This window comes from Ceratina calcarata, unplaced genomic scaffold (genome assembly GCF_001652005.2).
Source record: "Ceratina calcarata isolate Rehan_Ccalc_2016 unplaced genomic scaffold, ASM165200v1 scaffold48.2, whole genome shotgun sequence".
Lineage (NCBI taxonomy): Eukaryota > Metazoa > Arthropoda > Insecta > Hymenoptera > Apidae > Ceratina > Ceratina calcarata.
This window is the reverse complement of record NW_017172225.1, coordinates 667703-694678: the sequence shown is the minus strand read 5'-3', so window position 1 is coordinate 694678 and position 26976 is coordinate 667703. Positions and strand designations below refer to the sequence as shown.

At 44.4% G+C, this 26976-nt stretch overlaps 6 protein-coding genes across 10 annotated transcripts; 3 read left to right on the top strand and 3 right to left on the bottom strand.

Annotated features, from left to right (window-relative positions):
- Nucleotides 1-46: 46 nt before the first annotated feature.
- On the top strand, nt 47-12344 carry LOC108627629 (DAZ-associated protein 2). The gene is made up of 5 exons (XM_018028953.2): nt 47-177; nt 7685-7759; nt 7881-7984; nt 8101-8265; nt 8360-12344. Exons 1-5 carry the CDS (start codon nt 162-164, stop codon nt 8531-8533), a joined length of 534 nt encoding a protein of 177 aa, XP_017884442.1. The 5' UTR covers nt 47-161; the 3' UTR covers nt 8534-12344.
- LOC108627631 (protein FAM136A) lies at nt 12296-13349 on the bottom strand. Of its 2 annotated transcripts, none has more exons than XM_018028957.2 (3): nt 13008-13349; nt 12776-12916; nt 12296-12704 (listed from the first exon to the last, which is right to left on the bottom strand). In XM_018028957.2, the coding sequence occupies exons 1-3, from the start codon at nt 13023-13025 to the stop codon at nt 12504-12506; spliced, it is 360 nt and encodes a 119-aa protein (XP_017884446.1). In that variant the 5' UTR covers nt 13026-13349; the 3' UTR covers nt 12296-12503. The 2 variants fall into 2 exon arrangements, with proteins under 2 accessions (XP_017884446.1, XP_017884445.1); XM_018028956.2 differs by having other exon boundaries at nt 13031-13349.
- Nucleotides 13350-13441: 92 nt separating this feature from the next.
- ATPsynbeta (ATP synthase, beta subunit) lies at nt 13442-16523 on the top strand. The gene is made up of 6 exons (XM_018028938.2): nt 13442-13617; nt 14405-14611; nt 14698-14961; nt 15027-15370; nt 15446-15901; nt 15997-16523. The coding sequence occupies exons 1-6, from the start codon at nt 13512-13514 to the stop codon at nt 16165-16167; spliced, it is 1548 nt and encodes a 515-aa protein (XP_017884427.1). The 5' UTR covers nt 13442-13511; the 3' UTR covers nt 16168-16523.
- An 87-nt stretch (nt 16524-16610) lies between these two features.
- On the bottom strand, nt 16611-18065 carry RpS6 (ribosomal protein S6). The gene is made up of 5 exons (XM_018028952.2): nt 17963-18065; nt 17594-17798; nt 17375-17520; nt 16940-17140; nt 16611-16859 (listed from the first exon to the last, which is right to left on the bottom strand). Exons 1-5 carry the CDS (start codon nt 17966-17968, stop codon nt 16662-16664), a joined length of 756 nt encoding a protein of 251 aa, XP_017884441.1. The 5' UTR covers nt 17969-18065; the 3' UTR covers nt 16611-16661.
- Nucleotides 18066-18162: 97 nt separating this feature from the next.
- On the top strand, nt 18163-23433 carry LOC108627618 (E3 ubiquitin-protein ligase RNF123). 4 transcript variants are annotated; one of them, XM_026816054.1, is made up of 11 exons: nt 18163-18370; nt 18604-18889; nt 18976-19304; nt 19413-20363; nt 20434-20561; nt 20634-20737; nt 20861-21948; nt 22057-22379; nt 22481-22646; nt 22747-22896; nt 23016-23433. In XM_026816054.1, exons 2-11 carry the CDS (start codon nt 18801-18803, stop codon nt 23324-23326), a joined length of 3639 nt encoding a protein of 1212 aa, XP_026671855.1. In that variant the 5' UTR covers nt 18163-18370; nt 18604-18800; the 3' UTR covers nt 23327-23433. The 4 variants fall into 4 exon arrangements, with proteins under 4 accessions (XP_026671855.1, XP_017884419.1, XP_017884418.1 ...); XM_018028930.2 differs by having other exon boundaries at nt 18163-18889; nt 22057-22319; XM_018028929.2 differs by having other exon boundaries at nt 18163-18889.
- On the bottom strand, nt 23429-26872 carry LOC108627624 (putative sodium-coupled neutral amino acid transporter 7). Its single transcript, XM_018028939.2, has 4 exons — nt 25253-26872; nt 24740-25100; nt 24414-24669; nt 23429-24346 (listed from the first exon to the last, which is right to left on the bottom strand). Exons 1-4 carry the CDS (start codon nt 25359-25361, stop codon nt 23687-23689), a joined length of 1386 nt encoding a protein of 461 aa, XP_017884428.1. The 5' UTR covers nt 25362-26872; the 3' UTR covers nt 23429-23686.
- Nucleotides 26873-26976: the final 104 nt, after the last annotated feature.

The window sequence follows — 26976 nt, the reverse complement described above, 5'->3', positions numbered from 1 at the left end:
ATCGGGCTTCTCCGCAGGCCACAGGGAGGCTCGATAAAGGGCGCTAGTGTCCGTCAAGTGTCACAGCCGTTGCTCGTCTCCTTAGTCTTGTAACATAAAATCGGTGATTTAATTAGGAATAAACGCATTTTATTCTAAAATTTGTGAAACGTTAAGCAATAATGACCGACAAGAAAGGTAACTATACACCGTAATCGCGCGGATACGATTAGCGATATGTGTTACATACGTCGAGAACATCTCGTGTTTTCGAGTCGAGAGAGAATACTTTACCACTTGTCACTCGTACGACAGAGTTTTTTTTTCGTTAGCGACGGTCGATCCTGTGAAGAACGATGCACGTTCTAATTCGATCGAGATTCGTTACGATCGGTATATACGAGAAAACCGTATCGTTTTTTAACGCGCCGAGTAAAAAACTCGAGTTTCCATCCAGTGACAGATAAATCAATACCGCATTGTGTGTGGGAAATACAAAATGGCTTCCAGAGTTCGTCCCGAACGATTTTCGCGATCATTTTTCTCCTTATTAGAAATCGTATACTATCCGTGACGCGACGAATTCGTAGAAAATTATCGGTATTATCAATTTTATGTCACGCTCGGCTTGACTCCCGCGTTTCTTTTTACCTTTTGCGAGTAGCGTGCATACACGAGACGCATTACGTATCTTACCATTGTATATAGTACGATCAGTTAGTAATCGGTGCGATGTATGCGTATTACTTGCGCTGTACAGTTCGGTTAGCGTTTTACGCGTTTCAAGAAAAAGTTAGCGATTGTCGAGAAATTTGCTCGAGCATCTGTTCGCCTCGCTTTAGACGACTTTTATCTTCGTACACGCGATCCGTTTCTTTTTCGCATCGTATATATACATGAGTATGCGGCTCGGCCGAAATCTACGGTGAAATTTCTAATGGGTCTCCTCCGTCGGAACAGTTTGATTGAATTACAATTTAAACGCGTGAAGATGAAAAATGTGTTCTCGCGGAACAGATTTCTGGAAGCTATTGCTAATTATTCTCGTTCCGTCCGTTATCGCCGACACCACATAGATTCAACGATTAACAAGTTCGTGCAATTTTTATACGAAAAGAGAAAAGAGCACGTCGAATTTGCAATAGAGGTAAAGATCGATAACACAGCGTGCTTCGAGTTAGTTCATTAACGATCTTTCTAAACTCGTCGAATCGACGTCAAAGTAATTCGACGGACGTTCGAATCTGTTCGATATAATAAAACAGTTCGTACGAGTGAGGTATGTGCCTTGAACTAATTTCGAGTTTCGTACCAAGCCGACGAAAATCCATTGATTCGATTGCGGTAACAGCTTGGACGACGACTACGATATTTACGGTGATCTCAGTCCTAGTCGGAGCCCGCTCTGTATTCCTAAAGCAAATCGTGTGATTACAGAGCAGACCGATAGCGTTTAAGGAATGTGTAAAAGTTTCTTTAGTCTGTAAGTAAATGATCAGTATTTACGCATCCAACGACGCGAACTATCGAGGAGATTACACACGCCGCGCCGCGGTGCGAATCTCTGCGAGCGTGTTTAATACGGTGACGGTATAGCCGCTAAAAAACCGAAGGATAGCGCCTACAGTTGTGGCTGTCAATATGTTTGCAGCGGACCATTACAAAGACGATTTGATCCCAGTCAGTAGGTGGAGCTTTGGAGACCGGCGTTCGCGCAGCCTAAGCCACGTATCTAACCTCACCTTACTCTATATATTACCTAACTCACTACGTGTTTATATACCAACATATATTACGTATACACACTTATCGCATTATATATACATATGCATATATATATATATATTCATTTTTATATATATATATGTGTGTGTACTATTACAAAAGATATAGACGCACCGCGCATCTCCTTATTCAAAAAGCAGAATTAGCAGCGAACGATAGAAAATTAAATAGTCAACGTCGGAGCCAAGTCCTCTGGCCCTCGTCTTCCCACCGCGTTCGATCAATTTCATTCAACTTTCTCTCGTCGTCGTTGAGCCGACGAGTAACACCGCGCTTATCGAATCCGGATCCTTGATTCTCTTTTTTGACTCGCGTTCAGCGTGCTGCGGCGCGTGAGCGTTTTGATTCGAGAGAAATAATTAGAAAACTTGACGAGAGAGACGAAAAGAACTGTACGTGTTCACGAATCGTTCCAAAGAGGTAACACGCTGCATACCGACTTTTTGAGGGGGAGACGTCGGCTGCTATATATCCAAATCAATATGAACGTAAGATATTGATATGGGTGTACAAATATTTCGTACTGAAATCGTGGTATTGGCTGATTGCTTATTTTTTCTCTTTTTCCATTTTCTTTTATTTTTTTTCCTTTCTTTTTCGTTCGTTACGATAAGTACTCGCCGTGGTGTCCTGCGACTTTTCTCTCTGCTCGGGAAAGGAACATTTGATCGCCGTCGATACGACACACAGTAGAAGCGAGAGACGAATTTACGAATTCTCTCGGAAACGATCCGATCAATCGCAGGACGGTACGGCGGGTGAACGGGGTGGACGACACGAATGCTGTATTTAAGCTCAGCATATTTATCATATTTTTACTTCTAATAGAATCTTGGTAGCTCACTTTTAACAATAGTGCATGTTGCTTCGATTTCGGCTACAAGTTTCTCCCGGGGAAAAGTTCAACGAATTGTTCGATTAGTGTAAACGACTATCTAGTCTCGCTCGAGATCGAGCAGTTTCTTTCGTCCGGTCAAAAGATGAATATACGAAGCAGAGTAGATCGAAAACGAAACTTGTAGACGTTGTTATTGCACGTATACGTGTAGTCTTTACTGTGTTTCGCGCGCGCGTGCGTGCGTGCGCGTGTATAAGAAAAAAAGTACACTTCTTTCTTCGGCGATAGCATTATCGAACTTTAGTTCGTTGCCGTTTGAAACTAGATTAGGAGAAGTACGCTAATAGAAGGATATATACGATACAACGATATGTGCACCGTACTTTTGTATATTTTTTATACTTGTACGGAGCTACAAACTAGAAATATAAATAATTTCGAAAGAAAAGAGAATCGCGATCGATCCGTGGATAAAAGTGGGAAACATGCTTCATCGATTAAAAGTGGATAACGAAAGGACGAAGCATGTTACGAACGCGTGCAACGCGTATAGAGAAAATTCCGAGCGAAGTTGCACTCGTTTGCATACTCGACTACTTTGTACGCAAATAAATATGTATATATATCTGCATCGATATATGTTATATATACATACATTCATATATATATATAATATATATAGCTTTGATCATTTTTCACATATATTTGTACTTTAGTTTGCATGCTTGAAATGCGTTGCTAGATATACATAGATGCACGCGGGACGCGCGAGCATCCTCGACTTCCAATAATTCGGATGATTTACTTAGCTTCACGTGATTGGCGAGAACGGCTATTGACGAGGAGAAAAGGAAAGCGTACGCGTTGAGCCGCTGGACGTACCGCGTGTCATAATCTATGCACGCTTTCCGATCGAAGAAATTGTACCGCGAGAAGAGTTCCTCGCGCGTCATCGTGTGTGATGCATGCTCGTAACGTTTGGTAGATTTTTCTAAAGACATAAATTACGTTATTTACGTTTGTTCGCTCGTTGCCTCTTTAACTCTCGAACGATCGTACACTTCCCGTTTTGCGTCGCGACCTCTTCGCAGGAGCGAAACTACGAGTAGTTCGGTCGTCGGTGAGAGCGACGGTCGACGGAACGGTTAAAGAGGAATCGAGCGAAACGTTTTGGTTGTTTTTTGATCGTCGTGTAGTCGAATGATTTAGTAAACGATCTTTTTTAGACTCGATACAGAGACGTTCCTATTCCCAATGCGGACGAACCATCGAATTCATTAACGCGTTCGAATCGTTTTTCTCGTCTCACTCGGTGAGATGATCCGGAAGATGCTCGACGAATCGATCGAGAATTCGTCGGATCATAAGTATATAATTGTTGGTACCAAGTACGCGGTCATAGGAATCTCTCGAGCAATTTTGCAGCGAGTTGCATGTGCATGTTTGCCAAATTATATCATGTATACTGTTAATAGTGAGCTTAATTACGAGATTAGTTATTCGACGATCGACTTATCGAGAGTCGTCGTGATTACGTATCACGATGGAAGAGTGCCTCTAGTTTTCAAAGACTCAGCAGCCTAGACATGTTCGATGAACAGCCGGTCGAAGTTATACGCACGATCGCGAACAAACTTTCGAGAGACTCAAGATCGCCGGATAAAATCGGCAACGAGCGATGATATTTTCACGGTACATGACTGAAATTTGACGCGTCGGGAAATTCGTTGCCTCGTCCACGAGAATACGCATCATCGAATGCGGCGGATAGAGAATTCGATCATTCCTCGGTCGCTGGGTTCTTCGAGGTACCAAGACTGTTCCCACCGAAGCACTTCGACGAATAAAATCGTGAACCATAATCGTAGACAGAATGCCGAGATGCAAAAGATCGGATCGGGCAGACTTCCGGTCGGTTTTAATTCGACGTCGAATCGGTTCGGACATGCTCATTGGGACAAATTAGGTATCGAAAAGCACTAAACGGAGGGCAAGACGAGTACATAAAGCGAATGCGTGCGTGTACGAGAGAAAGGCGGGTTCGAAACATGAAGAGCAGTAAGAAAGAAATGGGTCGAGGCAGAGAAAAGGGAAATTAGGTGAACTCCCAAAGATGATTTTTACGCGTTCAAGTTTTTACCCAGTAAACTCGTACTAGCATATTGAATACTATAATCGATTGTTATTGGATTCGATGATTGTTTGCACCGTGGCACTGACACATAAATTTATTATTCGATTGAACGCCGATCCGACCTCGATGGTCGCCGCACGAGTTTAAGCATTTAACAGATTCCGTCGCGCCGCGAATTGAAGGAAACGACGTCGTCCCACGCTTTTGGCATAATTCGAGCCGAGTGCCCGTTTCCACGCGCTCGGACCAGCGTTCAATCATCATGGACAATTTGGTGTGGGCTGACATCTATGTTAGAATACAACATGTCCATCCGATGCCTCTGGGCTTGAGCTATTTATCATACGCGTGCCAGATTCGTGTTCGCGTCGCGTCCTATCCTCGGATCCTTCGTTGACCCGACACCTCAGGGAAACCACCACCGGTAACGAGCTTTCAAATCGGAACTACTCACGTATGTTAAATGGCGATGGAACGGGGGCACGACTTAGTCTATATACTTAAAAAAAAAGAGAGAGAATCAATTGGGCGTTCTTTCGTGATTGCACACGAGAGAAGAGCGCGATCGACGATCTCGTGCGGCAATGTTTAACGCGAGCAGCGCCCAATTCATACTATATATTACGCAATTATAAAAAAATTTTTAATCATGTTTGATCTTTATTTATGGATATTTGCAGAAATTTGTGGTTTGCTGAATCTTGTCACAACTTTTTGAATGTGTGGAACTTGATATTATATACCTATACATACATACATATATATATATATATGTACATACGTTACGCGACAAGGGCACACATGTATTACGTATATATATATATGTATACATTTTATTTTTCATCGTACCACTGTACTCATTGTATAAATTACACATTCACCGCTCGAGAACGGAAACGATGATCCGTCCGTCTTACGGGCCGCGGCCGGAGATAGAATCCGAATGAACGGAATGCAAATTTATAGTTGATCCCGATCATTCACGGTCGCCGTGAAACAGAAAACGAGGATGCTGTGTACCTATATCTCGCTCCTCGATCGAATTTTAATAATTACCGGGCTTCTTTTTCAACGTCACTTCTCGGAACAATTCCGTTTACCCTACTACTATTACTCGATCCTGGCTTTATTTTAGCTCTGTTTTTTGTCGTTTCTTTTCTTTTTATTTATACCAAAGTCGAACCTTAACATTTCTCAACTGTGTCTCGTACCCGCGATGGAAACGAACGGCCCACGTTCGTAGCGGATTTATTTTTCAATCCCGAGAGACGTCGGGCGCGTCGGAGACGAACCATTGTTTCTCACCGAATCGACGCGATCGCGTACGACGATTCTAATTGATCCACACGTATCAGTTGATGAATCTTGAGAGGTTCGGCTAATTAGACGAATGTATTTGGCTTCTACCTTGATTGCGTAACGCTATTTGCTTTGAGATCGGTTTCGTACATCTTACGGTTAGTTTAGAAATAAAGGTAGATCGATTTAACGCGAGTTTTCATTTGAGAATAGTTTCTCGTTTGCTCTTCTCGTTATTCTCGTTCGTTTCCACGTTCTCTCTCTCTCTGTCTCTATTTCTCTCCCTCCCTCACTCCTCCCCCCTCAGCCTCTCTCTCCATATTTTTTTTTTTTTTAATCATCGATTCTTTTGACCGTCGGAGCATTGATATCGCATCACCCGTAGTGGCTGTATCGTTAGATTCGTTTGTGTACAACTTTTTGGTGTATCGTATTCCAAGAAGGTGAAAAGAATTGTAATTTATTCCGATCTATTGATTGTTTTCGAAGCGCGGTGATGATTTCGTTCCGGTATGTACCTAATCGAGAAAGAATAAGAATAAGAGAAAAGGATCGTTGTTTACTTGCACTTATCTACATACGTACGATATGATACTTGTAGCGACAAGATGTACCTACCACGGATTACTCTTCGTGTCAGATATCTGAAATATATATATATATACATGATACATATATACATATATATATTGTATACGTATCGTTGTTTATTTATTCACAATTAAGGTATCGAGAGTTACCGTATAGTTTTTGCTAAGCTATTCTCAAGTGTCTCGCTTTAAATTATTACGCGGCTATCGAGAATCCTCGTCGAAGTTCCCGCCTCGTGCGAAAGATATTTATCGTTTAACGATCGGTACGTCTCCTACGAACGGAGTGAACGAGTATGCAGAACGGTTCGAGCAAGAGGAACGCCTCTCGGGTAACTGAAGTGGATTTTCGAGAGCGGTGTAAATGTTTTACTACGAAGCCTGTCTTGTATCACCAAAGTTTACGCGGATGCGGATCGCCTCGAATCGCTCGCATTATTATACACGTATGTACATGTCCTTTTCGCTTGACCGACGTCAGCGCGAGGTCGGAACGATCGTCGACGCTGACGACCCGCGAACTCGTTGTACGCCGTAAACTGTAAAGGTATAACAAGAAGGCAACGATACCGTATTTTCGGTTATTTCTTTTCACCATTATTTAGTGACTAACATTGTTTGAGCTTTGAATAGTACCTTGATAAAAACGGTGTATGTCATGTGTAAGATATACTTGGGTGTGGGTGTACCACTTTTGGAACCGAGGCGTTCTCGACGCGTCCGTTTGCTCACGTCTGACTTTCGCGTCGCGATCGACGTCCAAGAAGGATATGTAGGTACATGCAACGGGGATGCGTGGACGCGTCGACAATGTCTCGGTGCCGCGAGGACACGAGTTAAGGGCAGAACCGGCGGGAAAGATTTACCCGACGAAAGGGTCGAGAGAAGGAAACTGGAGAACGAGAAATGTTCGAGAGCGTTTCCTGCCGTGTTCAATTAACCGTGTCGTCGTCTCGTCCTTTCTGGCAGTGGTACCGCCGCGTACCGCGTTGGCTTAGATCGAACCTACTCGGCCGACGAACCGAACAGACTCGCATTTTCCGTTGCGTTGTGTTACAGCATACCCGGTGACACCTCATCCACCGACAGGTTTCGTTCCTGCACCGGCGCAACCGGCTACCTACGGTGGTACACGTAAGAGAATTCAACCGTCGCATTCCGCGTCTTTCGGGCTCTCGCAGCTCGTAGCCTCGTAGCTCGCGGGCTCGGAACATGAGATTCGATCCGATTACCGATCGCGAATATTCTGTGACAGTTGCAGGTGCCGCACCGTATGGAGTGTTTCCTAATCAGCCTCAACTGTACGCGGCGCAAGGTCCACCACCGCCGACCTACGATCAGACCCTGACTCATCCCATGGTGAGGAGATCCTCTGAACACCTTCTCGATTCGTTTCCCGTTGCTCCTTCCTCTCTCGTCTCTCCTCTCGATTGACAAAGGGGCCACGTTCGACTCTGGACCGATTGATTTTCCAGATGTATCAACCGATGTACGGGCAAGGATATCCGGGTTACTTGGCGGGATCATGTTATCCCGCGTACGGGCCGCTGCAATACTATCCGCCGTTGGCCGCAGCTGCAGCCTATTATCCTGCGGCCGCCATGCAGCCTCCGGTGAGGCCTCCCACGCTCGTGATGCCCGTAAGTTATCCGAATTCGTTCACCGTTCCGTTTCGCGGCACGAACTCGAAGCATCCACCTCGCAAAGATATTAATACGATGAATTGATGTGAAGAACGGATTCGATGCTACCAATCGGTTCGATAGCATCTCGCAACCCGTCTTGCCACCGCCGCCGACAGTTCCGAATGCCGCCCAATTAGCTGCAATGGCCAGCCACAGCGTGGCTATATCGCAAAAGAAAAACTTCCTGGGAGGAGGAACGGAAGGTGGTTACACCTTTTGGTAAACTCGTTCAAACACTTTTGTGAAACGCTAAGTCTAACGAAGGCGGGCGTACATTATCGTCGAGAATGATCCGTGTAGGCAAATTTCATTTCCGTTCGAATTCTACTATTTTTCACACCGGAAGCAGCTACGAGTACATTTAAAATATGCGAAACGAACGGTATCATTTTATCTGCTGACCGATCACCGAGCTCGCGATACGTATTCGCCAAAATGCTTTATCCGTTTTACTTGTTCTATCCGTATCTAGTTTGTCTCCGCGTCGCGCGTCTACGACACGAGTTTCAGATCCTAGAACTCGGGCGATCGGTCGACATATCGAAATAATACCATACCTACTATACATCCGTCGAATGAGATTCGAGTGAAACGAATTCGGAAGGGAAGACTCGCCCCGTGCGACACCCATCGTACGGTCGCAAAATTTCCTACCGTAGTTCGATCGATCAGCAGAAGGAACGATGAGCGAAAGATCATACTGATCGAGAGAGAAAGAAAGAAAGAAAGAGAGACGCGGTTTGTCACGGGCCAACAAACGATCAATCGCAGATTCGTTCGGGTCTGCTGCGTATCAGAGATCGAGCGACGACGAACGAAGAGCGGTTCGATGTACTTAAAGCGAAGAGATAAAGACGAGAGACACGATAATCATGGAAGGATCAATTTTTTCAAGTCATGTTGTTTCAGGCATGTCCAACGATGTCGCGCACGCATAAGTGGAGGTGCGTTAAGTACTGTGAGCGCATCATGGTCCACTGAATTACTGTGACTATTGCGCGAGGTGACAGAGAGCTGTTCGAGTAGGGAGAAATGAGTTGGACATGCCTGTATTACTTCGAGTACGTTCCGCTCGATCATATCTCGTTCGAGTCAAAGAACGAACATATTCCAAGACGCATGAGATGTTCTATCTTCTTCGTTCGATGAGAAACGGTAGCGAGAGTATGAGATAACAACGCGATGCTGTTGTTCTTTTTAGAGTCAGCCGGTGAATACGTGCATTGTCAGCGGACGAGAGTCGTCGTCGCGTCGTCTCATTCGCCTACAGGGATCGATATTCGAAGTGTGTTCTAAGCCTTTTTTTAACGCGACTTGGTTTTCTGCAAAACGAGACGAAGAGCGAAAGGGCTGCTCGCACGTTATTCCTGTTACTTTACATACTATATATATTTTCCTTTATTTTCGACATCTCTTTTTCTACCCGGAGTTGCTGCTCCACCGGTGAGATTTCGTTTCCAGCCGAATGAGGTGCGAAAGAATCGTAATGGGTGCGGCCCTAACGTTTGGAGAAAAGAAAACGAACGTGTACGCGACAGAAATTCGAAGAATATCTGAGAGTCGGTCGTATTCGTGTAGCTGCGCGTTATACTCGAGACGAACAATCTGATTTTATTTTCTTCGATTCGGTGCAAAATTCTTTTCTCATGGAGAAGAGTCGAAGGTCTCTCTTTGACATTTCCATGTTACGGCCGACGCGTTCGAGACTCGAAAGTGCCAAACGAAAGAATTGAAATGTAACGTTCATCGAGGATTCTCACGTATTCGACGACTTTCAAGATACTTATCTATTCTGTCTAAAAGTGCGCACTCTCTTCTTTCAAATCATTCGATAGTTTTTTTCTTTCGTGTTCGACGTCCCTTTCTTTTTACATACGGATTAGCTAGGTCGGCTAATAAATTTATTGTTTAATCGATGAAAGGCTTGCCCACGGTGTTTAAGTTTCTCTCTACAGGTTTACTCTAACGCTTAATTGCGCTTTGATTGAAACGGTTCACCACGTAATGGTCGAATTTCTCTGTTTCTTATTTTCTTTGTGATGTCCACTCTTGGTGGAGACATCTTGTTAATTAATATTCCCCGTTTCTTTGTGTCGCGTGTCAAAATTGCTATGGGAACTTGTTTCGACCAAAGCTCGCAAAATACGAAATACACAGTTGTCTCGATTTCAAAGTACAAATTGATTGTCCACGTGAGTAAGCAAAAGAGAGAGAAAACTCATAACGACGCGGTCAAGCCTTGTTATTCGCCATGTGTACGTTAGACGACGGCAAGCAATGCAGAACGACGCTCGTAACGCGGAGAATCGTTGACGAACGTGTCATACTATTTTCGGAAGACGGTCGACGGAGAGTGAGAATTTGGAAAAAAGAATCGCGATGGGAAACGGAAAGAATAGTTGCACGGCTACGAGGACGGCTGTTTTGCTTCGCGACCATAGACGTATAACACGGTGGACCTGCCGATAGGACATAGGATCGACGATATTCCATTCTGCAGGTGCACGAATTAAACGCGATATTAATTAAGCGATGAAGATCGAATAAAATAATTTACGATCGACGATAGTTTAGGATAGGACCAAAAAAGAAAAGGAAAACACGATTCTATTTAGATTTGTTTTGAGTGGATGTTCCGACAAACTTGACCAGTACTTTGTTACGTTTCGCATAAAATAAACGAGCGATTCTCGCTCGTTCATCTTAGGAGATGTTATAGCAACTTGTACACGATTTGTGATTTCTGTTCTATTCGTCTGTTCGATTAGCTTTGGAAATGGACGATTCCAAAAAATTTACTTTTTAAGCGAAACCCACTGGCCAAATTTGTTGCCACAGCGCCATATAACTTACATTCATCTCGTATCTTCGATTCTTTTTCTACCAGATGTATGTATGTACGTACGTAATGTACCTACGGTACGGTTACTCGCATGTTGACCAGCGTTTCGCGAAGAAAAGAACGCGTAATCTCGATCTTATTAAAAAGAAAGAAAAAAGAAAAAAAAAATAAATATAAAATCTAGTCCGAAGAGTCTGACCGATCGAGATCCGAGACGTTGTTACATAGACCATTTTTCTCGATCCGTGCAACGCCAGGTGCAGAATAAGCATTCGCTTAGATGTGTACCTCCGGACATCCGAGAAAATTGAGAAAAACTTCCGCCTATGGAAGGAACAGATGACAAAACGAGAAAGAGAAACTTATGCCATTCCACTTAACGACATTGATTCGCGGTCGACGCGTTAATGGTACGTGGTATGAGAGCTGGACGACAGGACATGCATTTAGTTGTTCGAGATACGCGTCTCTGAAAAAGAGGAGAAGAGTATTAAAGAAAATACCTAAATAAATGAAGAAAAAGAAAAGAGCGAAGAAGCGTATCGTTAATCGAAATGTGATCACTCTCGTCGAGATTTTGCGAGTTTGCGTATCAGCGAAGGGCTGTTTACCGCAAAGAAAAGAAGAAAAGGGCAGTTGGTTTCTACTTAGGCGACTAATCGCGCGATAGGTACACCGAGCCGATCTTGGCCATCTCACTCGGCCGATGTAACGTCGTCGCGATGATCCTATTCGGAAGAGGGAAACGGGAGAAACAGCAAAGAAACGGAAAGGCGATACACAGACCTACTCTCTACTTTCGTAGGAACTTATACGCGAGCGAATCGTGTTGCGTTTAATAGGTATTTATAATTAAGTTATTCTTATTTAAACGATTTATTTCGCAGACTTCTACCAATTTCGAACAGGATTGTACAACGTATTTTGACCGATTTATTTTGTATCGAGCGAGAGTGGTGGAAAGGTTTTATATCGTGAAAAAAGTGTGCAATAAGCGTAATGTCTATTGTAACGATAAAGAAAATGATATTAATCGCAACAAAGTCGAATTTGTTGCGTTCGAACGAAAGGAAGGAGTCGAGAGGGGAAGCAAGCGTGTATGCGTGTGATAGAAAGGAAGGAGAATAAAGAGAAACAAAAGTGTACCACTGCAATCACCGTGTACTAGTTAATAAATACAGTAATCATGAAATTTATTATTTCATGCATCCTCCGTATCGTAAAAAATGTTTTCCGGCAAACACGATCGAAATAAAAATGCGACAAATTATTTGTGCGAACAATCGCACAGCATACACGATTGGCAGCTGATTTATTTCCACGTCGCGGAATCATTCATTCTATTCGCGTTCTACTGTTGAAACTTCTCCGAGAGAACTTTTTTCATAGTTCTTTCCATGTTTGGCAATATCTCGCAATAACTGTCCACGCATTTCGTCACACAGTCGTCGAACTGTTCACTGAACTTATCTACGTCGCGTTGCGACGGATTCGGACCCACAGCATCTTTTATCCTATCGTTACAGTCCATGACGCATCTTTGTAATCGGTTCTACAATCAGATTTATACGTCGGGCTGAAAGTTTTAGTAGCATTTCGTTCGAATGAAAGTTCGTAACATACTTGGACCCTTCCAAGTTCGTCTTTAATGTAGTCTTGGGCTTGATCCACCGCGTTATTACAGTTTCTTACACAGTTCTGTACCCTTTGTATACTATACGACTCGTTATCGTAACAATTTGCAGCACACCTCAGCGAGTCGCCCTAAAATTAAACGTGACGTTCGTTGTAATTTGTTAAATCAATCGCGTTCTCGCGAACGTTGAAAACGTAAACGCGTGTCTCATGGTGTAACCTGAAAATACAAGCACATTGCACCTGCATCTTTCTCATCGATTTATCGATTCCCTCTACTATTTTGGTAGTGTGTTCCTCGACGCGCTTTTGTTGATCCATCTCGTACCAATTTATCGAAAAAGTTGGACGACGTCGAAGTAATTTTATTTATTAAAAAGTACCGGCTCGAGGTAGTAGAGGTAGAGTGAGAGAAACTCTCAACGACTTCGCACGCGTCCGACGATAAACTGGGTATTAAACTGAAAAGTGGCAGTGGAAAGGAAGAATCCTTATCAGCGGATCGGCGATGCCAACCTCTCGACGAGGTCCCTATGTCCGATATCGTTGTCTAAAAACGATGCGATTGGATTGAGAACGAAGTTGCGCCCAAAATTATGCGCGGGGCTAGAATTCTACGTCGCGCAAGCGTATTCTCTGTGCAAGGTATACGGTCCATACGAATAGGAAACCGTTCGTGATTCCGGCATTCCGGTCACTCTCCTTCAGTTGGCCGGTCATCAAGATGTTGAGTGCCGTGTCGAGAGCAGCCGCTGGGGCCCTTAGGGCCGTCAAACCCAGCCTCCTCCAGAATGAAGTAGCAAAAATCTCGGGCGCCTTGTCGGGAAACAGTGAGTATCGAATCAGTGCTAGTCTTAACTTTCGAGTTTCGGATTTTCTTTTCTTTCGCTTCGCCACGCAGCTCCGTGCACTGTACCCACTTTAACCGGGATCGTGCTCCGCGAATCTTCACACACGATATTTCAGTCGTTGCCCCCTACCATCGTGCTTTTATCATTTGCCTTCGTCGATTATCTGTTCCTTGTTTTTTTCGATCCACCTACGAACGTTGAGAAAAGTGTGCTATCGATTATATAATACATATTATTCGAGCGAACTGCAGTGGTACTACCACTGTGCCAACATGGCGGCATTAAGGTCATTGATTAATTTTTAGATGAGTATAAACGAAGACTCGTTTGTATACTCGAGCTCGACACGATACTGTCTCGTTTGAATTCTGTTCATTGCATTTTACTTGTTTCCATTGAAAGAAAAGAAAGTTCGTCTTCTCTCTACGCAAGTAGAGTAGTAGATACGTAGGATCGAGAATACTCGTCTCGCGGTCGAACATCGTACGCGTCTTTCGAAACAAAATTTAAAAAGCACTATACTTACAGCTCGTACTTGGAACGATATTCAAATACTAAATATAGACGCTGTTAATATAATAAAGGGCATCATTTTTCTCGTTCAAGTACAACTAGCTTGCATTATGTAATAACTATGTTTCACCTTTCGAGTATTCGTAGAAATCGTTGTTTCTCTTCGAAACTTTTTACGACGCGCGTGAAACGTGCATGTAGTCCGAGTATACGTAAATACATCGTATCGATACGCGTTATTCACGGTGATCAGGCAGGGATTACGCGAAGGCTGCAAGCTCGAAGGGTGGTGCGAAGGGAAAAGTGGTCGCTGTCATCGGTGCCGTCGTCGACGTACAATTCGAAGATGAACTTCCACCAATTCTTAACGCCCTGGAAGTTCAGGATCGTTCACCCAGGCTGGTTCTGGAGGTGGCTCAGCACTTGGGAGAGAACATCGTTCGCACCATCGCTATGGATGGTAATATATCTTTTTAACCTGTCCTTAACTTCCATCCGGAAACGATATAATTTACAGTCTCGCTTTACGAACGCGCGTTAACGCAGGTACGGAAGGTCTCGTCCGTGGTCAAAACGTTTTGGACTCTGGATATCCCATTCGTATTCCCGTTGGTGCTGAGACGTTGGGTCGTATCATCAACGTGATCGGGGAACCGATCGATGAGCGTGGACCCATTCCCACGGACAAACTCGCTGCCATTCACGCGGATGCTCCCGAATTCGTAGAGATGTCTGTCGAGCAAGAGATTCTGGTAACCGGAATCAAGGTCGTCGATCTCCTCGCGCCGTACGCCAAGGGAGGAAAGATCGGTAAGATCGCTAACGAGTCGATGTAGATTATATTCGGTTAACGCGTGTCTCATCGAATTTTATAGGTCTATTCGGCGGTGCCGGCGTCGGTAAAACCGTATTGATCATGGAACTGATCAACAACGTGGCCAAGGCCCATGGTGGTTACTCCGTGTTCGCCGGTGTAGGGGAGCGAACTCGTGAGGGTAACGACTTGTACCACGAGATGATAGAATCCGGTGTCATTTCATTGAAAGATAAGTCGTCCAAGGTAGCTCTGGTGTATGGACAGATGAACGAGCCGCCAGGCGCTCGTGCTCGTGTCGCGTTGACCGGGTTAACGGTCGCCGAATACTTCCGTGACCAAGAGGGTCAGGATGTGTTGCTGTTCATCGACAACATCTTTAGGTTTACCCAAGCCGGTTCGGAAGTAAGTACGCGTTCATTGCGTTGAACGACGATCTATGGAACTGAACTATATCATCGTTGTTTCGTGTTTCGGTAGGTATCGGCCTTGCTGGGTCGTATTCCATCCGCCGTAGGGTATCAGCCCACACTGGCTACCGACATGGGTAGCATGCAGGAGCGTATCACCACGACCAAGAAAGGATCAATCACTTCCGTGCAGGCCATTTATGTACCTGCCGACGACTTGACCGATCCCGCTCCCGCTACCACCTTCGCTCACTTGGACGCAACAACCGTGTTGTCCCGAGCCATCGCCGAATTGGGTATTTATCCTGCCGTCGATCCCCTCGATTCCACCTCCCGTATCATGGATCCCAACATCATCGGTCCCGAGCATTACAACGTTGCTCGTGGCGTGCAGAAGATCTTGCAAGATTACAAATCGCTCCAAGACATCATCGCTATCTTGGGTATGGACGAGTTGTCGGAAGAGGACAAACTCACCGTAGCGCGCGCACGTAAGATCCAAAGGTTCTTGTCTCAACCATTCCAGGTACGCACTTTTGTGATATCCGTTTTGTCAAACATCTCCGGAAGAAACTTAATCGACTCGTCTACGTTACATCTGTTCTTTTCTCTCTCGCGCAGGTTGCCGAGGTGTTCACCGGTCATGCCGGCAAATTGGTACCGCTAGAAGAAACGATCAAGGGATTCAAGAAGATTCTCGGCGGAGATTACGATCATCTGCCGGAAGTCGCGTTCTACATGGTCGGACCGATCGAAGAAGTAATAGCGAAAGCAGAGTCGTTGGCCAAATAATAAACTGATTCAGTCATCGTAACCGTGTCATTAAAAAAGTAATTAAAACGATCTTCTAATAATACAGGCCTGTTTCTTTTGTATCTCTACGAGTGTATAGACTTTCGTCGGAACGGATCGGAAGGTGCTATTTCGAACGAATTAGAAGATTGTTTTTTTCTTTTGTTTCGTTATACGAAAATTCGCAAACACACATCGAGAACATCGTGCACACGATTGATCGCCGATGCCATTGAAATTCTGTTCAAGATGTTCCCGTTGCCCTTAGATCGAATCGATACTGTTAACTCATTCGAACGTATACCTGAACGTTATAGTGTATGATAGGAAATAATAAAAATTTTACAAAAACCGTACGAATGGACGATTAAGAACGAAGTTCCGCTTTTGTCCAAGAAGGAAAGAAGGAAGTCGAAGAAAATTATGAATAAAACGTCAAGCCATATAAATACAAATCTTTTTATTGAGCTGTAAATAAAACGATTGCCATCAATTTATTTCTGAGCGGTAGGCGCTGATTGACTGGACGATTTTGAATCTCGCATAGAGGCGCTGCGCCTCCGTTTCAATTCTTCCTGGCGCTTGTTCTTTGCTTCCTTCTGTCTTTGCGCTAACAACTTGGCATATTCTGCTGCTTGTTGTTTGCGAGCCATCGTGTGTCTTCGCTTCAAGGCCATTCTGTGGCGTTTCCTCTGTAAAAATAATTATCCTGTCATAGATGCTGCCAAGGAATTGAAGGAAACACGGATGAAAGAGTAACGTGTGGATTTACCTGCAGAGTAAGGGGGGTGATGAGGCGTTGAATTTTCGGTGCCTTGTGACGTATGGGTTTTCCCTCCTTTTGCACGGGACGCTTGACTACGAAACGACGCACGTCGTCTTGCTTGGTCAAATTAAAGAGCTTGCGAATTTTGCTCGCTCTTTTAGGGCCCAGCCGGCGCGGAACTTCTGTATCAGTTAAGCCTGGAATATGCTGTAAACAAATTATTGGCATCGAGGCGTTATACATGGGGAGTTTATCAGCTAGCCAGTGTATCGTTCACACACTAAGACAAGGTATATAGAATACAATCTCTCAAATCAACAAACGACTAATTTGATCTCCCATGTTTACGATAGTATCCTAAGAATATAGAAGAGCTCTTGGATACACCCTAAAACCATGGACCAGGAACAGAAGGTTGTTTCACTGAATGAAATTAAATACCTGTTCTCCCTTCTTAACGATGACCAGGGCAAGGACCGAAAGATTAGCGTCGACGATGCATCCACGAACTGATTTACGTTTCCGTTCGCCGTCGCGTCTCGGCCTATAGCACGAATGTCCCTTGGAAAGCAGTAAACGTACACGTCCTGTGCACACAAAGCAACATCGAGAATCGATTAAATGTTCAGTAATAACACCTGAATGCGATCGGGTTCCTACCGTTGGTCAGTACACCCTGTTTCATGGGAAATCCTTGTTTATCATTGCCACCAGAAATGCGAACGACATAGCCTTTCCATTCGTTGCCGAGAGCATCAGCTTCCACTTCGGCGCCCATACGTTTCTCGTAAAAGACTCTCAGCTTGTGCTCGTCCGAGATTTCGAAAAGCCGTTGGCATCCCGTCGCGGGATACGATACGTTCAACTGAAATGATAACAGAACAAATGTATCTTTTGGTATCTTGATGTTTCATGTTACGCCGATTATATATATACGCGTATCGACTTTTCGAACGATTCGTCGCGTACGTTTCGTCAACGATCGTATGCGATATCGTCGAGATTTTTGGAGTATTTTCAGATACATACCTTCATCCTGGCAGATACCGAGCCGTGTCGTGCGTCGTGTCAATGCCAGTGCCGTAAACGGAAAGGAAAAGGAAGAAGCACACAAGCCACTTGCTCGTTTAGTTACCTTATCTGAAAAAATGTCTATATTTGCTGCCATCACACGAACTAAAATATTCCTAAATGTTTAGGAAGCCTCAAATCTTGTCACTGAAACCTGAGTTTCACTATTCCTCCATGCACGGCGCGATCAACACTGATCAGCTGACGGCTACTAACGGTTGCTTTGTGTTTATTGTTACGTTGACGTTAATGTCAGATGATCCGATGCGAGCCGATGTTCATTCACGTAATAGATACAGTACCTTCGATCTCTCGTGAAATCAGAAGAATGTTGTCACATTCCACGCGTCTCGTACATCTAAATACGTATGTCTGTCAAGTACGAAATTAAATAAATTGTTCGGCGATAAACTTACTACGCTTTTACATTCGCGTCGACATCCACGTTTTTCATTTTCGCTTTTCGGTTGAATTCAATTGTTTGGTCTTGTTTTCGACATCGTTCGCGGTCCGAATTACTGAATAAATAAAGAAAGAAATAAGATAATGCGGTTGCTGATCGCTAATAATTACCACAGCACGTTACGCGGTGTTGACAGAGCCACGAATATAACGGGTCGTTGAAGATGCAACGTCGATCGCGTCGCGTTTCATAATTTGAAGAAACGAGATCACATCGAGCTGCAACCAAATTATCGTCTGAGACTCGATAAACACGATTAATTTTTTCGACATTCGATCGCTTTATCGGTATCTTATCCCGATGCGTATCGACGATTAACCGACAGTTTTGAACATGGACATCGTGGATATTTTAAGAGAAATTTTTGGACTAGGGTTCACCGACAAAAAATCTGGCAAAGGAAGCAGTTCGAATTCTTCAAGGTATTTTTCTCGACGCATTACATTCGTACTTTCGTTCATTCGTCTCGGTGACCGTCTAGTCGTGTTCATGGATCGGTATATTTTAGAGCGTCGCAGAGTTTAGATTCGGTAAACAAGTACATAGAAAGTACCCTCCTGAAAGATGCTCCGATTGAAAAAGAGACGAGAGAAGACGACAGAGATGGTCGGATCGGACCGAACGTGGTTCATTTCGATGCATCGGCACGCTCCGGACTACTCTCGACTTCCCTCGACAGGCTTTCCATTAAGGCTAGAAGTAATTTTAGCACGATAAGATCGAATGTAGCGGTATATCGAGGCAAATGGATGTATGAGGTCCAACTTGGATCGAAAGGACTCATGCAAATTGGTTGGAGCACGTTTGATTGCAAATTTACACCGGACTCCGGAGTGGGTACGTGCGCCGCACGACGAATTCTTTCTACGACGTACTTACATGTGTAATAACCATAACTCGTTAGAGAAAGGTGTTCCATCTGTAACTATAAATTCTTGTTATTAGGGGACACTGTTAATTCTTACGCTTACGATGGGAATCGTGTGAGAAAATGGAACGTAGCTTCGTATTCATATGGGGAATCGTGGCTCGGAGGAGACGTGATCGGATGCGCCATAGATTTGGACGATGGAAACGTCGATTTTTACAGAAACGGACGGAACTTGGGACGGGCGTTTGAAAATATAACCATGGGTTCTAGTTTCGCATATTTCCCAACAGTGAGTCTTGCTCGAACCGAAAGTTTAATAGCCAATTTCGGTTTGACTCCGATGCACTATCCTCTGCAAGGATACGAGCCGATGCAAGCGATTCCGAAAGAAAAGATACTTCGAGCTACGCTATTGCTTGACTGGTTCTCCAAGATAATAGAACGCGTGTACGTAGAAGAACAGAAGGCGAACGGCGAAAAGATTATGTTACGCGACGACAATATGAGCGTACAGGCCTACCTAATGTGTCTTGCGAATTGCGTTCTCGTCCACATGGGACCCCTGATCACCGTACCGTATATCGCGGAATCCATTATACTTCCGTTTATCCAGAAACTTGCCGAATCGGAAGACCTTTCCTTGTTGTTCACTTGCTTAGATCTTTTATGGACGTTCGCCGAGAAGCATGAAATGAAGGAATGCTTGGAGACCATCATATTTTTTTTATTGTCCACGTTGAGACACGTGTCTCATCTGAACGAGTACCTCGATCAGTGTAAAAGCTTGATTCTTTTGACAAAAATTTGTCAACACGTGTCGACTCGTCAGTATTTGTTGGACAACGTGCTTTTCGATCAAGCGAGACCTCCGATCTTTTTGGACGTGAAACCGCCGGATAAGCAAGGATTGATAGATACAGTCAGCGACGTATGGTGGGAGACGAAGAATCCCGTAGATCCGATAGTCGAGGCCAACAAACAAAGTTATTTAAATGCTTGCGAGGAAATGAAAGTTGCGATCTCTGGTAACGATTGACTTTACGTATCTCTCAGCGAGATCGCATCTTTTACTCATCTCGCCCGATCATGTTGCAGAACTCGAGAAATTACAAGTGCGTTTGCTGGTAACTCTCCTCGACAATTCCGACGGTACCGAAATGAGACCCACTTCGAGAACAATATTTTTACGAAAATTCAAGCGTTTCATTCCCATAGCTGATGCCGTAAGTAGAAGACGATCGTCGAATTACCTATATCACGCGTATATTCGTATATTACAAAAGGAATAACTTCAGGATCCTGCACCGATCACGTTGTGTTGCATTCATCGACTTCTGACTGCATTTCAAATTTTATGGGACGCCGAAGTCGGAACGTATCCCGTTTACGTGCCATGCAGGTAAACTTTTATTTTACGCCGCTCACCACTTCGCTGTAATGTAAATTAGTAGCAGTCCTGTACTACCTATCGCGCTCGAGTAGATGGTATTCGTTCGACTGGAAACGAAATTAACTCTCACAGGATGTTCTACGACGGATCGATCGACTACTCAAGAACCGACAGGCTAGGCGGCGTGACCTCTCATTTGAACAAAACGTTCAGGAACGAATTGATACAACTTTTGGGAGCGGAACATGAGACGATCGCCTCGATGGAGAGTCAGGCCCAGAACCGGACGCCGAATTCGTACGCGAGAATGGCGCTCGTTCGTGCGATCGACGCGAACACCTTCCCGTTCGAACGCGACGCGTTTCTCGATTCATCTACACCGCCGCTGGTCATGAATCGCGTGGATTCGACAACGTCTTTGCTTGAATTGTTCGACGGCATCGTTTCATTTTATTATCTGGTGGCGAAGAAGCCATTGGCGAAGGTGGCTCTTTTGAGAAGCAGCATGACGGATTACATCTCCGCTAGCCGAGACATAAAAACACGATTGGAGGAGCTCGACAAAAAAAATAGTCCCGAATCCGAGTTGGAATTAATTCGACAGCAGTTATCGAGATTGATAAACATTTTCAACGTCAAGCTGATCGAACAGAGCAGATACATGGCGTGGATCCGTGCCGCCGTTTATTCCGAAGAAAAGCAGTTGCAATTCGCATGGCTCTTGAGGGCGATCGCAGCGACGTTGACGAGCGCTAGCTTGGAAGGGAACATGTTCAGTTTCGTGCCTGATTTTTACTTAGAGACACTGGCGGACTTGTGCGTGGGCTTACGAAATCACATGCACCCGACGGCGCCTGTCGAACGTATTGCGGATCATCAAGAATTGTTTCGAAGCATAGCCGAATTCCTGTGCGAGCATTTTATGGATCCCCGTATAGTGAGCGTGAACTCGAAGAGTACGTTGCTTCTGATGCTGGCCGGATTCGTGTTCAATCCACTGACGCTAAACTCTTTGGAGAACGTGCCGGAGGCCAGCCGGATGAAGCTCGTTACGAGCTTGTTAAAATCGTACGAGAACAGGGCGTGGGCCCAGTCTAATTGGATTCTGGTCAGATTTTGGCAAGGCAACGGTTTCGCCTTTCGGTACGAAAAGAGCCCACATCTGTCGAAGAAGATCGGAGCAAGACCGTATCAGCAAGATTCGATTTTTCAACCGAAAAGTACGTATGTATGTACAATCTACTTCCGCTCGTTCGCAAAATGGATCAGACATTAGAGATCTGAACGAAATCGTCACGAAAATTTAATCGAATTCGGACGTTATCTAGAACCATACCCGTCCGTCGTGTTCCAAGGCCACGTGAGGGACGTATTATTAAAAAGTTCGCAAGACACAGCGGCGTTCTTGAATTCATTGTTGAATCTTTTAAATTGGACGTTTTCTGAGTTCATCGGAATGGTGCAAGAGATTCACAACGTGTCGTCGAGACCCGAGAGGGTGTACATCGAGTCCAGACAGTTAAAAATTTGCGCCACGTGTTTCGATCTATCAGTCTCCTTGTTGAGAATCTTGGAGATGATCATCACGATGGTACCGAACGTTTTCAACGATCAGACTTTCAGTGAAAATTTATTATTTAGACTGTGCCAAGTATATCATTTCTTTACCTCTATATACGAGAATATATCTCTTCTCAGAGCTCGATCGACACGCGATCATCGTTATCGTATTTATTCCGTTCTATTTTACAGCTACTTTGCCAAGTGTTGAACAGGATGAGCTCACAGACCAGTTGCTTCCAGCACGTTGTACAATTAGAAATTCTCGATTTGGAGTGTGTAGATCATTTTCCAATACTAGCCGCGGTCACGGGTATCTTGTTGGCACTACTCCATGAGGATATGAACAAGTTCAAACGTGAGTATCGCCTCCTTTCTCATTCGACTCCACGCGATCGTCCGTCCATTCCTATCCGGTGTTCGACGACAGATTCGAAAACGTACGCGTACGTTATTAGGAAAATCCATGACTGAAGTACCGAAGATCACGCAAGCGTTATTGACGGAACCGAGCTTCCAAATGAGCACTCTCTATTTCATGTTGGGGGATTCGAAACTGAAAGATCGGAATCAGGAGAGAAGAATAAAACAATTTTCTTTCTTGAATTGTAAGTATACCACGTCTACGTTGCAGTGCGTTTTATCTCGCCCTGTGCGTTGATAGGACAGTCAGGATATATTTAATCGATCTCCGTCTCCCTTTAATCGTTTTCATCCCCGCTCGCAGACCCGGAAGATGTGACAGAGGAAGAGGTAAAGAGAGTGAAGGATATGATCGAATATTTGGACGAATGTCGTGCCATTCTGCCAAACTCGAAGATCTCTACGGACAACAGTGATACATGTACCATCTGCTACGCGCAACCCATAGCAGTGACATTTAAACCGTGCAATCATCAAACGTGTCGTATCTGCATCGATAGACATCTTCTGAACAGCAGATCGTGTTTCTTTTGTAAAGTGACGATTGACAAAGTAGTCGATCTCTCCGGGAATGTGTTGCACGACTTCACCCAGACACCCATGTCCTCGAATTAATCCCCGCTAGAATCATTACGGCCCGTACGACGATCGTACACTGGTACGAAAGTAATTGTAAATCAATTTCGAATAAAGATTATAAATGATGAGTACGCGACATCCTATAAAATATAGTGTAACATTTTATTTATACATTGTTCCGTAAAAAATACGTGATAAAAAAATAAAATATTGGAAGGTGGAGATCTTCACCCCGTCGTCGGTAAAATATCAGTCTTCATTTAATCTGAGCATATGAAAATCATCCGTCCATATCACGAGTCGAGCCGGTCATTCCTTAGTTTGTCCTTCGATCTTTACGAAAGCGGAGAATTCTATAAATCTCTTCCTTGCGATCTATTCTTCGACGAAGTCGGTTTAAGTACACAAACTGTCTCGCAATCTTCTGAACCCGGTGACTTGAGGAGTTCCTTTCGGTGGTAGGTTCAGATCTTCGATCGCTTCGACGAATACGAGCCCGGAAACGAACGCACCGAGCGCGGTGATAAAAATCGCGAAAAACACGAGCAATCTATCCTTGTTCAGATACAGTTCCGAATCTTTCAAGAGTGTACTTCGGAATAGCGCGATGCCGGGAAAGACAAAGATAAAAGCGGCCGACAAGGCTCCCAGCAAATTAACAACCGGCGAGATATCCGGAACGAGCACCGCGATGATCAACGACAGTACGTACCAAACTATCGTGACGAAGGCTCGAGATCGGAAAGTCGTCGCGTCGACGTCGATTCTCGCGAGACTGAAAAGCGCGTCGCGGCCGCAGTACAGAACGATCGGATATGTAGTAAAATTTTTGATTGCTACAAACACGACGGCCAACGCGACGGTCACGCTTTCGTCCGCGTATCCTTGTAGCACGTCGCTAGGCACTTTTCCACTGCCAAACGTCGCGTATCCGAAGGTACCGACTATCGTGTAAACGAGGAAGCAGACGATCATACTTACTACGGCGCAGAAGGTAAATTTTTTCACGCTTCGCTCTCTCATGCAAGCGTACATCGGTATGGCCGTCATATGACTCTGAAAATGAAATTCAAAGTCGAACGATGCGATCGCGATCGAACATACAGGACGAAGTGTTAGATACCTGATACGCGAAGCAAATTATGGGTATTATTTGAAGCATTCGGAATCCGTTCCGATCCGGCCATATCTTCATCGGATCGACGTTGGGAAGGTCGCCCCTGACGAAATATTTGTACACGACCACCACCGTTACGTACAGAACAGCGACGCAGCCGACAGAACTCGCATAACGCAAAACGCGTAATTTCTTAAAGAAACACAGAGGCAGTAGAAAGAGATTGCACGTTATCACCGTGATGAATGTTCTCGATAAGTACCTGCAACAATTGTTGAATTCATTAACGAGAAAAGAAAAATATATTACGGAGAGTCGCATCGATCGGATACCATGTATGGCAGTAATCCGGCCCGATGTACGTGGCTAAGACTCTGTCGAATTGGTCACCGATGATTATTAAAAAAGTTAAGCAACATCCGAAGCTATATATCGCGATGCAAGAGGCGCATAAGAGAAGCGTTTTCGGCCCGTAAAGGGCAGCGAACATATCTTGCATGGAAGAAGTATCGGTGACTTCGCTGCAATTCGCTAGGATCACTAGGGCAGCTGTGATAAAAACGAGAAAGATAAGTTGCGTGCCCACGGAGGTGATCAATCCGCCAGCTTCGTCGAATGCTCGCGGGAAGTTTAAGAGACCAGCCCCCAAAGTGGCATTGACGATCAAGAATACGGTACTCCAAACACCGGTTCCTGCAGCACACAAATTCGAAAGATATCGTTATTAAAAAAATGAAAGGGAAAAAAGTAATTAGAAAAACGAAGCGCGTTTCCATTTGTCAATTCGTGAATCTACCAATGCAAGCAACCGATTGGAATGACTGGCGGAAAATAAAAGTACATACCTGAAGTCTCATCGTTATCCTGATGAGTAGTTGAAGGGTTCGGCGGCGCGGTACATAACACTACGTCATTATCGACGAGTCGTTCCTCGTCGCCCGTCGAACAATTCATATTCGATGATCACGGATTCAACAGTAATTTCCCACTAATAACGATCAACGATATCGCACAACTTCAGAAGCACAGACGACCGCGTTCTTTGGAGCAACGATAACGCATTATCGGCAATGCCTACGATTGGACGGTCAGTGGGCCTAAGTAAAGTATAAAGCAGTAACAGCAGCACAAAGGTCGTGCTGACACTGACTCGTACGTGAATCTGGCAACTCGTCTCGTGTGCGTATAAATAAGAAGGAACCATGAAGATATCAGGTACTAGATACTTATGCCTCTCCCACCGAGGAGATACCACCTGGGGAGGGGGGACTATCTTTCTCAAAATTTCGAAGAATGCTTCAAATAAAATTTGTAGGTATTGACGTCCTCTACAAGGAAGATTCTATGCAGTTTTCTTCTAACTTCAGTATTTAACGAGTTAAAGATGATTAATCGGTATTTCATTAGTACTGACAAAATCCGGTCTTCCCACCGTCGAAACAGCCAACTTTCGACGGAAAATCTAGTTTTTCCTCAAATACTAGCAACCGCTTTTGACTACAACCGGACGAACGGGCCAAGACTGTATTTTCAGCAACCCCCGCAGCTCTCTACTCGTGCAGTAATCGATAGAGCCAGCGACGCAAGTTTCGGCTGTTACACTTATACATATTTTAAGACAAAGATCAAAGTCCAAGCGCATGGATGTACATGACATTGCCAGAAAATGATCGCACACGATTCACGGATATACCAAAGGGAGAAATTCCCTTGACGCGCATATTTATTTCGGGAAAACGCCCAAAAATGATCGCATAATAAACCCATTATTGAGACGTGTACGTATCGCTTTCGAGGCAGGATCGAGAGCGGATCAAACAGAAGTCCGGGCCGATCTCTTTATAATGGCAAGACACGTGGCCCACATAATTTACCGCCAATGGTCGTGTTCCATTGTAATCGCTACCTATTATGCTCTTAACGAGCGATCAGAACGTACGAAACGTTGAAATGGTAAAAACTGCCCGAAAGTTACTACTATTTTCCCAGAGCTTCCTCTGATGCATGCCTAGATTCTCTGTCAGTTTATAGTACGAATCATAAGATTCATCATGCGTATATTATGTAACTGTATCTGTTTCGTTGAAACGTTCTCGATGCTAGTTAACAGAAATACGGAAGGAAACGATTACTAATTACATCTAATCGCGCATAATTGTATAATTCGAGAAGTTCCCAAGAGGCGCGTAAATGGGAGAACGGGGTAGCAACCCTCGGTTAAGTGTTAACTGTGCCAACAAACCCTGTTCCTTTCGCAACCCCTTGCTACGTGGCAAAATACACGATGACCCTCTTCACCCTATAAACACTCGAACCTCGAGCTCGGAAGAGAAAGAGAGAGAAGAGAGTACGGCACTCGAAACATCGCAAACAAACTCTTGATAGCGAATGCGAATCAACCGTCGATTACTCTTTTGTCTTTCATACGACACGTTCAGAGCGTCTTACTTCGGTCCTCTATTAACCCCTTAAGGATGTATTGGCTATACAGTCAATCCCAAAAGTTTATGCACTTTAGAAACGCATTTTTTAAAAAGAAATCAGACGTCGGAAGAACATTGCTAATAAT

Excerpts from the sequence above, each read along its gene's own strand:
- LOC108627629 (XM_018028953.2), top strand. Across the intron at positions 7,985-8,100 it reads AGACCCTGACTCATCCCATG|ATGTATCAACCGATGTACGG; the intron begins GTGAGGAGATCC and ends TTGATTTTCCAG. Across the intron at positions 8,266-8,359 it reads CTCCCACGCTCGTGATGCCC|AACGGATTCGATGCTACCAA; the intron begins GTAAGTTATCCG and ends ATTGATGTGAAG.
- LOC108627631 (XM_018028956.2), bottom strand. The coding sequence starts at position 13,108 with ATGGATCAACAAAAGCGCGTCGAGGAACACACTACCAAAATAGTAGAG. Across the intron at positions 12,917-13,030 it reads AATCGATGAGAAAGATGCAG|GGCGACTCGCTGAGGTGTGC; the intron begins GTGCAATGTGCT and ends GTTTAATTTTAG. Across the intron at positions 12,705-12,775 it reads ACGAACTTGGAAGGGTCCAA|AACCGATTACAAAGATGCGT; the intron begins GTATGTTACGAA and ends ATCTGATTGTAG.
- ATPsynbeta (XM_018028938.2), top strand. The coding sequence starts at position 13,512 with ATGTTGAGTGCCGTGTCGAGAGCAGCCGCTGGGGCCCTTAGGGCCGTC. Across the intron at positions 14,612-14,697 it reads TCGCACCATCGCTATGGATG|GTACGGAAGGTCTCGTCCGT; the intron begins GTAATATATCTT and ends GCGTTAACGCAG. Across the intron at positions 15,371-15,445 it reads TTACCCAAGCCGGTTCGGAA|GTATCGGCCTTGCTGGGTCG; the intron begins GTAAGTACGCGT and ends GTGTTTCGGTAG.
- RpS6 (XM_018028952.2), bottom strand. Across the intron at positions 17,521-17,593 it reads ACAGGGTGTACTGACCAACG|GACGTGTACGTTTACTGCTT; the intron begins GTAGGAACCCGA and ends TTGTGTGCACAG. Across the intron at positions 16,860-16,939 it reads TCACCCCCCTTACTCTGCAG|AGGAAACGCCACAGAATGGC; the intron begins GTAAATCCACAC and ends TTATTTTTACAG.
- LOC108627618 (XM_026816054.1), top strand. The coding sequence starts at position 18,801 with ATGGACATCGTGGATATTTTAAGAGAAATTTTTGGACTAGGGTTCACC. Across the intron at positions 18,890-18,975 it reads AGCAGTTCGAATTCTTCAAG|AGCGTCGCAGAGTTTAGATT; the intron begins GTATTTTTCTCG and ends GGTATATTTTAG. Across the intron at positions 22,897-23,015 it reads ACAATTTTCTTTCTTGAATT|ACCCGGAAGATGTGACAGAG; the intron begins GTAAGTATACCA and ends CCCCGCTCGCAG.
- LOC108627624 (XM_018028939.2), bottom strand. The coding sequence starts at position 25,361 with ATGAATTGTTCGACGGGCGACGAGGAACGACTCGTCGATAATGACGTA. Across the intron at positions 25,101-25,252 it reads GGATAACGATGAGACTTCAG|GAACCGGTGTTTGGAGTACC; the intron begins GTATGTACTTTT and ends TGTGTGCTGCAG. Across the intron at positions 24,670-24,739 it reads CCGGATTACTGCCATACATG|GTACTTATCGAGAACATTCA; the intron begins GTATCCGATCGA and ends CAATTGTTGCAG.